Raw genomic sequence first — 14,151 nt, 5'->3', positions numbered from 1 at the left:
TCTCTCTCTCTCTCTCTCTCTCTCTCTCTCTCTCTCTCTCTCTCTCTCTCTCTCTCTCTCTCTCTCTCTCTCTCTCTCTCTCTCCCCTCTTGACCACACACACAGACACGCCACCACTCTGCCTTCTTCCTCGTTTTCTCTCTGCCAAACTTGTCTGACCTTTTCTTTCCTTCCTCGGCTGGCTCCCCTCTTCCGTCTCCACCCCGCTCGCTCCAGATCAATTGACGCTATTCCCGACAACCAAAAGTATAAGCAGTTGCAGAGGGAGCTCTCCCAGGTTCTGACCCAGCGGCAGATGTACATTCAGCCAGATAACTAAACCAGCTCAGGTACAGCCCCCCCCATTCCCCCCCCCCCGCTGAAACTGGCTTACAAGGCACCTTGGCACTAAAGCACCACTCACCCCGACCGAGAGTGTCCGCATGGGGGACTCGGCCTTCACACCAACTAACTCCTAATTCTTGCAAGTTCTGTTGTTGTTTTTATTTATTTTTTATTATTATTTTTTTAAGGAAAATGATGGAGGAAGCCTCCTTACAAACCTGACTTTGCTCCCCTTTGCCTTGCTGTGTGGAGTTGCTTGCACTTGAGAGTGCGATAGACACGGGGGGGGTTGTCTGTGTGTGTGTTTGCCGGTGTGGTTTTTGCAACTGATTTCAACCCCGGAACAGCCCCCCCTTCCCCTCCCCACCGACTAGGCTGCTGTGTACACATAGCCCTCGTTTAATGACCGCTGAAAGTTACGATGGACCACCTCTCCCCCCCCTCCGAATGCTACTAACGATGTGCTGGAACTCAGCTCCGGGGATCTGGTTATGAATTGCGGGAAGCACTACCTGACGTGTCGAAGGGACGTTGTGTCGGAGATGCTGCTTGGGGGGAGAAAAAAAAATTCACCAGAAGCTACCGCCGTCCTCAGCCACATCGCCCTCTTCCTGGGGGCTGCCCAGCCCACCCCACCCCCTGCCCCGTTCTCCTCCTTAACCCCCCCTGCCTCTTTTCTCCTCTAGGTCTGTGCAGACATTTGCGGACAAATCAAAGCAGGAGGCTCTGAAGAACGACCTGGTGGAGGCATTGAAGAGGAAACAGCAAAGTTAGAAACCAGTATACGCCCCCCCCTTGACGATGCTAACAAGACACGCCATGCACTCATTAGCCCCCCCCCCTTTCTTAGGAATCTTTTTTTTTCCTTCCTGGCCTCCTCCCCGTTATTTTCATTTCCCACGTACGATATTCTTCTACTCATTAAAAAATAAATAAAAACCTCCATTTTATTTCCCCACCATCCCAAATAAAGCTGTATAAACTGTGGTGTTTTTTTTTTGAGGGGGGTGGTGGTGGTCTCTAGCAGCTTAATTTCCCCTGTCTTATCGCCACAGCCTTGCAAAAACGTATTTTCTTTTTTTGAGAAACTTCTGAGATTTGTGCCCCTCCTTTTCTTCTGGGCCTTATGTTCGACCTGCATATTTCCACCAATCATGTTTCTTTTTTTTTGCTTTTTTTTTTTGCTTTTTTTCTTGGTGCGCCCCGTCTCCTGCTGCTCCCCCCCCCATATTTTGTTATATTGGTGTAAAAAATGTACAAGAAGCAAAACAAAACAAAAAAAACCTTTATTAAATACCATGGTTTGTGAAAGAAGGAAGAAAACCATCGTGGAAAAATGTGTTTGGTGTATGTTTGGGAGAGAGGTTGAGAAAGGAGGACGGGGGGCGTGGGGGACGGTGGGGGGGGCAGCTGCCCACCCACCCACCCAAAAAGGAGATCTGTGAAAAGCTGTCGAGATTCGCCCCGGTTCTGCTTTCCACCCGAGAGGCTGCGGTGTGCTGCTTTTGACTCGTTCTTGATTTCTATGGAATGCGAAAGACTGGTTATTATTATTTTTTAAATATGTAATGCTTAACTTGGAATCTACATCTTCTACTTGAGCCTCCATACTTAAAACAGGAAAATAAAATAAAATAAAATCTTTAAAAAAATGTAAAAGCGTTGTTGGATGCTCGGCTGTGTCTGATTCCTTCTGCCTGCCTGTTCCCAACCCTCAAGGGTCCAGCCTTTGATTGGCAGGTCGAAGCCTGTGGGGGGGGGAGGGAGGCAGGGATGGGCTAAGTCAGTGGTGGCGAACCTATGGCAAAATTCTTGCAAAGTTGGAATTGATTGAACTTTTTAGTCCCACCCAGTCTGCCATTACCACCGCAGCCACGCCCACCCAATGGGCCACGCCCACCCAATGGCACCCGACGATGCATAATTGGGTTTTGGGTTGCAGTTTGGGCACTCGGTCTCTAAAAGGTTCGCCATCACTGGGCTAAGTGCTTCAAATGAAATGCTCTTTTTAACCGAAATGGCGTTTTCTCCTTTGTCTGCTCCTGAGCATAGCCTGGCATCATCCTGGGTGTCTCATCTGCCAGTTGGGAAAGAATTTGAGAAACTGGACGGTTCAGACTGAAGGTGGACACCGGTTGGCAAATGTGTCCCTTTGAGTCCTTTTTTTCATGATATCCCCCCCCGCCCCCCCCCACCTCATTTCTCACAGCTTCTTAGCAGTTTTGGGCTTTTCAGTTTTGTTACCTTTCAAGTTTTGTATTTTCTAGAGCCAGCTGGCCTGAAATATTTACACCAGCCTGGACTCCTCACGGAAAGGAACCTGCTTCCCATCTCAAGAGTCCTGTAGGTATGGAAAAAGAGGTTTTATAATGCGGGGAAGGGAGTGGAACTGGAAGGAGCCTCTCCAGCCAGAGGCAGTCTACCTCAACATGTCGCAAGCCTCAAGACGTGCTGCTCTGCAAACTCGTTAATAAAGGAGAGTATTGGTTGACATGAGGGGTCCTTGGTACGCTCTGAGCTTGCTTGTTTCATGGCAGACGTTTCATGACCCATTTAGGTGATATCATCAGTGCTAGAAGGAAGGGGGAAATGCAGAGAGGAGATGTGGTGGTGGAGGAGGAACATGGGAAGAAAAGGACTGTAGGGGTCCTGGGTGCTCTCTGAGCTTGGTGGTTTTCTTGCAGACATTTCATGACCCAACTAGGTAACGTCATCAGTGTTGGAAGGAAGGGGAATATGCAGAGAGGAGGAGATGGGGGTGGGGTGGAAGAGGAAGATGGGAAGGAGGAAAAGGACTGTAGGGATCCTTGGTGCTCTCTGAGCGTGGTGGTTTTCTTGCAGACGTTTCATGACCCAACTAGGTAACGTCATCAGTGCTAGAAGGAGTGGCGTTTGTGGAGAGGAGGAGGAGGAGGAAGCAAAGGACTGTGGGGGTCCTTGGTGCCCTCTGAGCTGGCTTGTTTTCTTGCAGACGTTTCATGACCCAACTAGGTAACGTCATCAGGGTTAGAAGAAGTGCTGTCAGTTGATAATTTGGTGGCTCACCCTGTCCGTGTTGGTTGTGGGTGGTCTTAAAGAGATTCTGTTGGCTTCTTTGGCAGTTTCTTGACTGGGGGGTCTTGCTGACTGGATTGTTGCTTTGATGTTAACCTTGGAGTTAATCTATGCTGATCTGGGTGCCGATTGCTGGCGGAGAGGTGCTGGGGCCTTGTGGCTCCCTTTTGGGCTGGTGGATTGTCTCTTTAGCTGACGGGTACGCAACGTTGGCTCTTTTATGACTGGTGGACTTCAACTCCCAGAATTCCTGAGTCAGCTTTGCTGACTCAGGAATTCTGGGAGTTGAAGTCCACCAGTCATAAAAGAGCCAACGTTGCCTACCCCTGCTTTAGCATGCAGAAGTCGTGAAGGTCTAGGTGTCTATCGGGGGGCTAATTTGTCAGAATACTTCTAGAAATCCCCTGGCCTTTTTGGACGGTCACGTTTTCCCAACTGAAACGAGGGTGAAATCTGTCTATATGATGTGAAAGTAAAGAAGTTCCATCACGACCAGCCATCAAGTGAACAAGACCCCAGTCAAGAAACTGCCGAAGAAGCAAACAGCCTAACCAAACTCTTAAGACCCCCTCCCCCCAAAAAAACCTGTCAGGGCAAACCACTAGAATATAAACCGACAGCAAAGCCCACCCCTTACTAGCCCTGATGACGTTACCTAGTTTGGGTCATGAAATGTCTGCAATATAGCCCGGCTCAGAGGACACTTTTACAAACTCTGCTGAGTTATTTGAAAAGCAGCAAGGATTCCTTCCCTCTTAGCTGCCCTTGCTTTGCAAAAAAAAAAAAAAAAAAGGGGCGGTGGGAGAGCTGAAGCCCCCTCACCGCTGCTTCCAGGGTAAGATAAGAGGATCTACATCAGTGCCCCCCCCCAACCTTTTGGGGTACCAGGGACCGGTTCCGTGTAGAGGTTTCCGCACGGACCGGAGGGCGCATGGTTTTGCGTGCTGCCTGCATCCTGCAGGTGGGGCTTTGCTTGTTTGCGTGGCCCAGTTATCTGGCGTGGCGGGGACTGGAGCCGGTCCACGGACCGTGGGTGGTGGTTGTTGGGGAGCCCTGGTCTACAGGGTTAAGCAAAGAACCCATATCCACTCACGCTGGGATGGTGGGAATACTTTTATTTATTTCTCCATGTCTACCCAAAATGCCCATTGTTGTGAAAAAAAGACAGCCCCCCCTCCCAGACTTTTTTTATTCCCGAGCCTCAACGAGGCCCAGGCAGGCAGCCAGCTGCTGGGTACTGAATTCCTTGGGGTTTGGGGGGTTTTTTCCCCACCCACCCCCCAAGAGTTCTATTTCATAAATTAACAAGTTTTCCCTTTGGGGAATCAGAGGTGAGTCATTGTAGTCCATACAGTCTCGTGCTTCAATGTTCATTTTTCCGTGTTTTTTTTCCTCCCCTCTTCCCCCCCGTCCCCCCCAAAGGAATAATCTCTGGAGAAGGTAGGACATGATCTCGTAAGGCGCGACTTTCCAGAGGCGGAGCGTTTTCTAGAGCAGAGAAAGGCCAGGGCTTTCTAGAGTCGCAGGCGGACTCCAAAACCCGCTGCTGGAATCCCAACGCAGCCAAGACCCGATCCTGGTGCCGCTCAGCTCTCCACGGAGTCCTCCTCTCGGCCCAAGAGGGCGTCTCTCTCTTCCAGGACCGGCAGCCTCCTCCGGCGATAGGCCAGGAACTGGAACGAAATCTGAAGACGAAGAGTTAAGGTTTGCTGCTTCTGGGACTGAAAGGCTTAAAACATCAGGAAGATCTTTTCCCGTGTTTGCTGCCTTGTTTAAAAGACGGGGCTGAAATCTCTGGGCAAGTGCGTGCCAGGGCAGAATTGGGGCAGCCGAGTTAATTACCAAGTTATAGTAGTTGTTAGCCAATACTTCAAAAAGATGGTTTCTCATCATCAGCAGCCTCAAAAGGGCTAAAGACAGGTTGTGTGTGTGTGTGTGTGTGTGTGAGAGAGAGAGAGAGAGAGAGAGAGAGAGAGAGAGAGAGAGAGAGAGAGAAAACTGTAGGGAACACAGGCTGCAAAAGGGAAGGGCAGAGACGGAGAGAGAGAGAGAAAGGGAGGGAGAGGAAGAGAGAGAGAGAGAGAGAAGACAGATTAAAGTAAGGACCTGGAGGCACAAACCTGCATTAAGTGACCCACTTGGCAAAGCAAAAAAGTGCTGGACACTCTGTAAACCACTTAGAGAGGGCTGTAAAGCACTATGAAGCGGTATATAAGTCTAAGTGCTGTTACTATATAAGAGCAGCAGGCTGACTCTGCCCACAGCCAGCAGTTCGATCCTGACCGGCTCAAGGTTGACTCAGCCTTCCATCCTTCCAAGGTGGGTAAAATGAGGACCCAGATTGTTGGTGGGCAACACGGTAACTCTAAACCGCTTAGAGAGGGCTGTAAAGCACTGTGTAGCAGTATATAAGTCTTATTGCTTGGGAAGGAAGGGAGGGAGGGAGGGAAATGAGAAGGAAGGAAGGAAGGAAGGAAGGAAGGAAGGAAGGAAGGAAGGAAGCCATGGTGGTGCAGTGGTTAGAATGCAGCATTGCAGCCTGACTGCCCACTGCCAGCAGTTCGATCCTGACTGGCTCAAGGTTGACTCAGCCTTCCATCCTTCCGAGATCAGTCAAATGAGGACCCAGATTGTTGGGGGGCAACAGGCTGACTCTGTAAACCGCTTAGAGAGGGCTGCAAAGCACTGTGAAGCAGTACATAAGTCTTATTGCTTGGGAAGGAAGGAAGGAAGGAAGGAAGGAAGGAAGGAAGGAAGGAAGGAAGGAAGGAAGGAAGGAAGGAAGCCATGGTGGTGCAGTGGTTAGAATGCAGCTTTGCAGGCAAACTCTGCCCATTACCAGCAGTTCGATCCTGACCAGCTCATGATTGACTCAGCCTTCCGTCCTTCCGAGGTCAGCCAAATGAGGACCCAGATTGTTGGAGGTGCAACAGGCTGACCCTGTCAAGCACTCAGAGAGGGCTGTAAAAAGCCCCGTGAAGCGATACATAAGTCTAAGTGCTATTGCTATTGACCCAGGACTGTTTTTGCTACCACCTCAACTCTGACGCTACCGTTGACTGCAGTTCAGAAAGTCTGAACCAAAAGCTTATGGCGCTCTCCTATTTTCCTGCCTGTCTAAGGGATTCTGTCGCACCAAATCTGGACTTGGCACGTTTAAAGGCAGAAACACCCCAACACACACACCCCACCACTACCGCCACCCATTCCAGAAAAGGATACCACGATGTCAAGGGAGAGGACCCCCAAGCTGCCAATCAGCCACGGCAAATGGTGGATCACGTAATTGCCTTCCGTCTGCCCCGGATCCGGGTTTTTCATTAAGACGCTGAGGCCGTAGAGCGAATTTCCAAGCATCACCAGAGCAAAAAGGGAGAAGGAGATCCCGGTAGTGCATTTCCGCTTGAACTGCAAGGCAGAGAGGAAATTGAGAAGCTCCTGGGTCGTCAATCCAACAGGCAGGCTTCGCCCAGCCTCCTTAATTGTGATTATTATTACATTAAGCCAGTTTACTCGGTTGCACAATTCACTGGGAGCACAGCTAGCTGAAGTGAAGCAAGGATGATGCACCAGTATATGGGATCTCCTTGTCTTAATCAGAGCAGGGGGTGTGGACAGCCTTAAAATCCCCAGTTTTGTTCCAACAGAGCTCAGATATTCGGCTTTTAGCTACAGCACAAGGCTTGGCGACTGTATGCTCGGGGCTGGAAGTAACCCCGTGTTTCCCCCCCAAAATAAGACAGGGTCTTATATTGTTTTTTGCTCCAAAAGAGGCGTTAGGGCAGGGGTCTTCAAACTTGGCCCTTTTATGACTTGTGGACTTCAACTCCCAGAATTCCTCAGCCAGCCATACATGGCTGGCTGAGGAATTCTGGGAGTTGAAGTCCCTAAGTCTTAAAAGCAGCCGAGACTGGAGACCCCTGCCTTGAAAAACATTTTTTGCTTCCCTGGAGAAAGCTGGAAATTGAGTCTGGGGGCCTCTTCAGGTGATCTGCTCCCTGAAATATGCCCCTCCCTTCTGAAGTGGGCCTTGCCCCTTCCCCTTGAAGCAACGCTTACATTGGTGTAGATCTGAGGGACCCGGGAAAGCAAGTAGAGCACCGAAGAAGTGGATCCGATCACAAAGCCGCATATCTCCCTTTGGGTGAAAGGCTGTGGAAAGACACAACGGTCATGGAATGCTGCAGAAAGAACGTCCCAGCAGGCATTGTGGGATCCAGGAGGAAACAGGTTGAAGTAACTGAATGGGAAACCTCGCCAACAGGTGATTTGGTCCATGGCGTTAGTTTGATCACCCTTTGTCCCTCCCTTGAATCCACCTGCCACCTCAAATTCAACACTAATCTTTGTCTTAATATTTTTCCCACCCAAGGGGTAAACTTTTAACTTTAGAAAAGACTTGTCCCAACGATGCTTTTTCCAAGAGGCAACTGGACTTTGTTTTTTCTTTGAAGATGTTTCGTTTCTCATCCAAGAAGCTTCCTCAGCTCTGACTGGATGGTGGGGAACGGAAGGATCTATATTCCTTGCAGACAGCCGGTCATTTGCATCCTTTTAGAGAGTTGTTGAGGCCACCTGGAGATTTATCTGTATCCTCAAGGTCAGCTGAGTAGAGCTAATGGGTGTGGAGCCTTCTTGGAACTGCTGAAAGGACTGTGTTGTAGACTGGAGACACAGGGCATTTTGACCTAGTTGGCCTCTTGGATCCCTCTTTCAACCCAGCGGTCCTCTCTGTCCAAAATGTGGACTTTGGCATATGGCACAATATTGGAGAACAAACCGATCGGGACAAGATTCAGCAGTCCATCTGCATTTAAAAAGACGAAGGCCACTCTTTCAAAGACAGCAAAATCAACATTTTGGACAGAGAGGACCACTGGTTTGAAAGAGGGGTCAAAGAGGGCAGATAAACCTCCACCTGACCTCAACGACTCTCTAAAAGGATGCAAATGACCGGCTGTCTGCAAGGAGTATAAATCCTTCCACTCCCCACCATCCAGTCAGATCTGAAGAAGCTTCTTGGACGAGAAGTGAAACGTCTTCAAAGAAAAAACAAGAAAGTCCAGTTGCCTCGTGAAAAAAACACCTTTGGGACAAGTATGACCTGGATGACGGAGAATCTCCATAGACATTTAGAAATAATTATTAACTTGGGGGAGAAATTCCATTTGTGAAAAGCAATTATTGCACAACCAGGGGGAGCCACAAAATGACTGGCATTTATCAGGGCCAGCCAGGCCCTTTCCCCAAGCTTCTTTTGCTGGGCGTTCAGTTTCCTGTGTCCACTGGGGTCTCCAGGAAGAAGGCCGGGGCTTCCGTCAACTTCAGCGCAGGGGTCTTCAAACTTGGCCCTTTGATGACTTGTGGGCTTCAACTCCCAGAATTCCTGAGGAATTCTGGGAGTTGAAGCCCACAAGTCATCAAAGGGCCAAGTTTGAAGACCCCTGCTTTAGCATAATCCCCAACTACTGCTAACCTCTATCGCCACCATTTTGATGGGATTTACTGTCTGTGGATCTTGAACCCAAAGCTTGGTCTTTGCAAGACACTGAAGATCAGTTCTGCCCAAAAGAGAAGAACGTTACCTCCCAGCCTGATGGGTAGTCTGCAGAGGACAGAAGTCTCCGGCTTTTAAACATCCCTCCGTCACCCAGGTGAGAAGAGGCAGGATCTCCCTGCCAGGCAGGCGTCAACGTGGTTCCCAGGACCGCGACTGCGAAGACGGCATTGATCGAAGCCGAAACTGAGAAAAGGGAGATAACGCTGGAGGTTAAAAAGTCTGTCTTTGCTTCGCTTCTTTTTTTTTTTTTGTCGGTCCCATCAGACAATTTACTAAAAGGGAAACTGGCTTTTGTGATGTCAGCGTAATTGTTTCCTGACAGATGCTTCGCAAAGGAGAAATACCAGCAGAAAGCAGAGCCATCATCCCCTGCCATAGGAGTTGCTATCGTGCCATCGACTAGATCTAAACTTGGAATATGGCATCCAGTTTTGGTCATCAGGATGTAAAAAAGATGCTGAGACTCTGGAAAGAGTGCAGAGAAGAGCAACAAAGATGATTAGGGGACTGGAGGCTAAAACACATAAGGAACAGCTGCTGGAATTGGGTCTGTCTAGTCTAATGAAGAGAAGGACGAGGGGGGACATGATAGCAGTCTTCCAGTATCTCAGGGGCTGCCCCAAAGAAGAGGGAGTCAAGCTATTCTCCAAAGCCCCTGAAGGCAGGACAAGAAGCAACGGGTGGAAACTAATCCAGGAGAGAAGCAACCTAGAACTAAGGAGAAACTTCCTGACTGTGAGGACAATCAACCAGTGGAACAACCTGCCTCCAGAAGCGGTGAATGCTCCAACACTGGAAGTTTTTAAGAAGAGACTGGACAGCCATTTGTCCGAAATGGTATAGGGTTTCCTGACTGAGCAGGGGGTTGGACTAGATGACCTCTGAGGTCCCTTCCAATTATTATTATTATTATTATTATTATTATTATTATTATTATTATTATTATTATTATTATTATTATTATTATTAAACCTTTAGGGGGTTTAACAGATCTGAAACAGAAAGAGATAAGATCAAGGGGAACCCAGGATGTTTGTTCAAAATAACCCACGGGAAGTGCGTGAAAAGCTTAGTACGAGTAGCAGACGTCTCACACAATTTCAACTTTGGCTCAAAGGGCATTACAGGTGCGAGGATGTGTGGTCTCATGGCAACCCGGAGACTCCGGTTTAGGGGCACCGGGATCAACCAATCCTCTTGATCAAGAGACGTGCTTCCTAATAAAACCGCTGTCTGTTCCTCTCCTGTTCCAGAAGGAGGTAGAGATCTCTCCATTTTAAAGAGCGTCCCATTATCAAAAGGGGAAAGAAGTCTGCCTGCATGCCTAGATAGAAAACCACAATTGTCCCCCCTACCCCCAGCTTAGCATCCAAAGAGTTCTTTGTGTCGAAGTCCTGATTCAGAATCGAAATCTTGGGGAGACCTAACAGGACGATTTCAGAAACGGGAGTTTTGTGTGTTTTGCCACCTGGTGCCAAATCGGTGGACGCCAACTTACAGACTCTGTTTTGGTTCTTGATTTTGTAATAGACGTAGAGAGAGATCATGACCAGATCTGCCAGCACGTAGTAAATGGCGGTGTAAACCTAGGGAAGGAGAAGGAGAAGCTTAGGGAATTCTGGGATAATGAAGAGAGAACCTCTTTTAACCTCTGGAACTCTTGGCTTGAAGGCAGGGCTAAATAAGGGGAGGGGAGGGGAATCCCAAGGACCCCCGGCAGTTATGGCTTTGGGCATTTTCTCAGGATCAGGGATCGGGACCAGCAGAACCCTCCAGGTTAAACTCTGTTTTTTTTAGCTTCTCACCTGTAGTGGCAGCTGATTAGCCAAAAAAGATCCCACTAAATTCAGCGAATCGCCTCCCAGCCATCCCAGCAGGAAGTAAACGGACAAGGCCTGGTCCATAATGCCGGTTTTACAAGCCAGGTAGAACTGACTGCATGGAAAGGTGGAGGAAGAAAGAATCAAGAGGGAGCACAGAGTCAGCCGTGACCAGTAAATTATACTATGGGGGGCTGGGGGCGATGGGGATTGGAGTCCAGGATCTGGGGATGAGGCAAGTGTCCCCCCCCCCTTATCATGTCATTCTGCAGAGGATGAAGCTAAACCACCCCAGAAGAGACTTGGAGAAATTTTATTTTTTGCAGCCGCTGAAACACAACAGCTCTTTGCTTCCTGGCGTTGCTGGAGGGAATATTTCAAAAGCCGCCCACAGCCAGGCGTGGCAGGACACCCAGCCGGTCCCAGGAAACGAGTCATCTTCATTTTGTTATCCCCCATGAGCAGCCACATATTTGTCAAGTCAAATCAAGGAAGGAAGGAAGGAAGGAAGGAAGGAAGGAAGGAAGGAAGGAAGGAAGGAAGGAAGGCCTCTTGCTACTGCGATAAGGAAGGAAGGAAGGGGAAGGAAGGAAATGAAAAATAAGGAAGACAATGAAAACAGGAAGGCAATGAAGAATGGAATTGAAGGAGGGAAGGAAGGCAGGCCTCTTGCTACAGGAAGGAAGGAAGGAAGGAAGGAAGGAAGGAAGGAAAAAGAGAAAGAAAGAAAGAAAGAAAGAAAGAAAGAAAGAAAGAAAGAAAGAAAGAAAGAAAGAAAGAAAGAAAGAAAAGAAAAATAAGAAAACATAGGAAGACAATGAGAAGAATGGAATGGAAGGAAGGAAAGAAAGGAAAGAAGGAAAGAAAGAAAAAGAAAGAAAGAAAGAAAGAAAAAGAAAAATAAGAAAGCATAGGAAGACAATGAGAAGAATGGAATGGAATGGAAGGAAGGAAAGAAAGAAGGAAAGAAAAATAAGAAAACATAGGAAGACAATGAGAAGAATGGAATGGAAGGAAGGAAGGAAGGAAGGAAGGAAAGAAAGGAAAGAAAGAAAGAAAGAAAGAGAAGGAAAGAAAAATAAGAAAACATAGGAAGACAATGAGAAGAATGGAATGGAAGGAAGGAAGGAAAGAAAGGAAAGAAAGAAAGAAAGAGAAGGAAAGAAAAATAAAGCATAGGAAGACAATGAGAAGAATGGAATGGAATGGAATGGAAGGAGGGAGGGAAGAAAGAAAGGAAGGAAGGAAGGAAGGAAGGAAGGAAGGATGGAGCCAGCCAACTAGCACCCCAAGCACAAATCTCCCAGCCTGGCTCCAGATGCCGAGTGAAGCCCCCCCCCCACTTACGGGAAGGAAGCCCCAGCAAAGCAGGCGATGGAGACCAGGCCCAGCACCACGCTGGCGACGTCCCGGCCATCCTGAGCACACTCATGGAAGACGGACAGGATCCACTCCGAACCGTTGACACAATCCGAGGCGTTCCCGCTGGGGAAGCCGAACTTGTGAGGATGAGCAAACATGGTGGGCCTCAGGCAGGGGATGAAGCACTGGGAGTCACTGGAAATTCAAAAAGGCCCTGTCCATTGTGAACCGGGAACCTGTGAAAAGGAAGGAGAGAGAAGGGATTCTCTTTGAGATTCGTGAATGGCAAAAAAAATAAAGAAAGAAAATACGCATTTTCCTTCCATTCTTTCCCCTGGACTGTTTCAGTCTCTCCTAGAATGGAACTTTGCATTTAAAAAATATATATATTCTAGTTCTTCTCCCGTGAACGTTAAGCAGGTTGTGAAATAAATATTGCGATCCTAGCTTGCCTCCAGCTTCTGTTCCAATATTTAAAAGACTAAACTGACCGATTTAATTCACTGGAACCGCCCTGTTCAGTGGCAGTATATCTGAGGCTGGTCTGAAGGACCGCTTGCGGTGGAGGTGAATTCCCCAGGCTGGGCTGGAAAAGGGGACCTGGGCTGGGGACCCCCCTCTCCTCTCTAGCTGTGACTCATCCAGATGTTCGCATGTGACCCAAGCATCAGCTGACTCAGGAGCCACAATCAAACCTTATCAGCACTTTTCAAGTTGAAAACGCTGGGCCAGCATGGAAGGGGGGGAAAAACTGCCTCTCCCCCCCCAATTTGGAAGACTTTGGCCTTTGAATCAGCCCCCCCCCAAAATAGGCTGCCAAAGAAGCCTCTCCACCCCACCCCACAATTTTTACAGCCGGTTGAGAAAAAAAAATAGATCAAGATAACTTAGCAGGAAAAGAAAGGCCTTGGTGATTCACCCGCGCAAGGAAAGAAGCGAGTTCAAGATTGACCCAGGACATTTATTTTGCTTTCGAAATCGTCCTGAAAAGACCTTGTGTTGTTTTCAGGCTGAGCGGCCAAACAGACCGACATCAAGCCGACCACCTTAAGCAGGCTTTGGGGAGGCTGGGTTTGCTGGTCTGTTTAGCCCCGGGATACCTGAACGTAGCCAGAACTGGGGCCAAAGGTTTGTCCGACCTAACTAGGCTGTTGTAAGCTTTTAAGGCTCCGGAGTTGTGGGCTTCCCAGTCACAGCGGCCGGGGATTTGGGGAGGTGTAGTCCTGGGTGGGCGCAGCTATGGAAGGGACGAAGACACCCCCCCCCCCCGATTGGGAGCTGGCCAAAGGCGAGGGAGGGTCTTCTACCCCCCCCCCCCCCCGTGTTCATAGAGATGTCTGGGGCTCCAGGGATTCAGACTGGGAAGCCGAGCAAGGATCCGGGGTCCCAACGAAACCTTGAGATGGGTCGGCCTCCCCCCCATCCTCCGCCTTCCTTTGGGGGGAGGGGGTCCCCCTTTGGCGGAGAGACCCCCCCTCCCCTCGCATTGCCCGGCTCACCTCCCTTTCCCGGGGCTCCAGGCCGGCATCCCTCACCTGCCCAGGTGGGTCGGGGTCTGCTGCTGGGGGTTCCTTCTGGGGGGGGCTCCCGACTCAGCGGCCCTTTGGGTCTCCGCGCTGGGCTGCGGGCAACGCTGCTTCGCTCCCCGGTGGCCGGGAAGCTTTAGCGGGCTTGTTTGGGTGCCTCTTTGCGGGCGATGACGAAGCCGGAGCCCTGCCCGCCGCTGACTCGCCCCGGAGGCTCAGCTGACGGCCGCCGGCTCCGCCTTGCGGGGCGGACCTGGGCAGTCGACCGGGCCCCTTTGCCCACCCCTCCCCAGAGAGGAGACGTTGCGGGGGAGGGGCCTAGCCTAGGAGGGGGGAGGGCGAACGTCCGCGAAGGGGGGGAGGGGAGGGCCCGGACCACTTTTCCCCCCCCCGAGGGGTCGACGCGGGTGGGTTTAGGGGGCGCCCCCAGCGGTCAGGGACGTCGGCAAACGTCTTTAAATATTAATAATAATAATAATAATAATAATAATAATAATAATAATAA

General features: G+C 49.6%; 3 protein-coding genes across 3 annotated transcripts in view; 2 read left to right on the top strand and 1 right to left on the bottom strand.

The window, feature by feature from the left end:
• The window catches only part of LOC107302442 (F-actin-capping protein subunit beta), a gene marked incomplete at its 5' end in the record, with an annotated part of 6,517 nt that extends 4,924 nt beyond the window's left edge, over positions 1 to 1,593 (top strand). The window contains one exon of the mRNA XM_015831545.1: positions 1,011 to 1,593. Within this exon, the coding sequence (XP_015687031.1) occupies positions 1,011 to 1,098 (88 nt within the window). The remainder of the gene's footprint in view (positions 1 to 1,010) is intronic.
• A 3,205-nt stretch (positions 1,594 to 4,798) lies between these two features.
• SLC66A1 (solute carrier family 66 member 1) lies at positions 4,799 to 12,346 on the bottom strand. The gene is made up of 7 exons (XM_015831548.1): positions 12,106 to 12,346; positions 10,744 to 10,873; positions 10,437 to 10,524; positions 8,964 to 9,121; positions 7,438 to 7,530; positions 6,601 to 6,786; positions 4,799 to 5,063 (listed from the first exon to the last, which is right to left on the bottom strand). Exons 1-7 carry the CDS (start codon positions 12,276 to 12,278, stop codon positions 4,965 to 4,967), a joined length of 927 nt encoding a protein of 308 aa, XP_015687034.1. The 5' UTR covers positions 12,279 to 12,346; the 3' UTR covers positions 4,799 to 4,964.
• Positions 12,347 to 13,359: 1,013 nt separating this feature from the next.
• Positions 13,360 to 14,151, top strand: part of LOC107302441 (aflatoxin B1 aldehyde reductase member 2) — a 10,112-nt gene continuing 9,320 nt past the window's right edge. The window contains exon 1 of the mRNA XM_015831544.2: positions 13,360 to 13,450. Coding sequence (XP_015687030.1) covers positions 13,360 to 13,450 — 91 coding nt within the window. The remainder of the gene's footprint in view (positions 13,451 to 14,151) is intronic.

The sequence above is a fragment of the Protobothrops mucrosquamatus genome, unplaced genomic scaffold (assembly GCF_001527695.2).
Source record: "Protobothrops mucrosquamatus isolate PMUCROS unplaced genomic scaffold, P.Mucros_1.0 scaffold_259, whole genome shotgun sequence".
Lineage (NCBI taxonomy): Eukaryota > Metazoa > Chordata > Lepidosauria > Squamata > Viperidae > Protobothrops > Protobothrops mucrosquamatus.
This window is presented reverse-complemented; position numbering and strand designations above follow the sequence as displayed.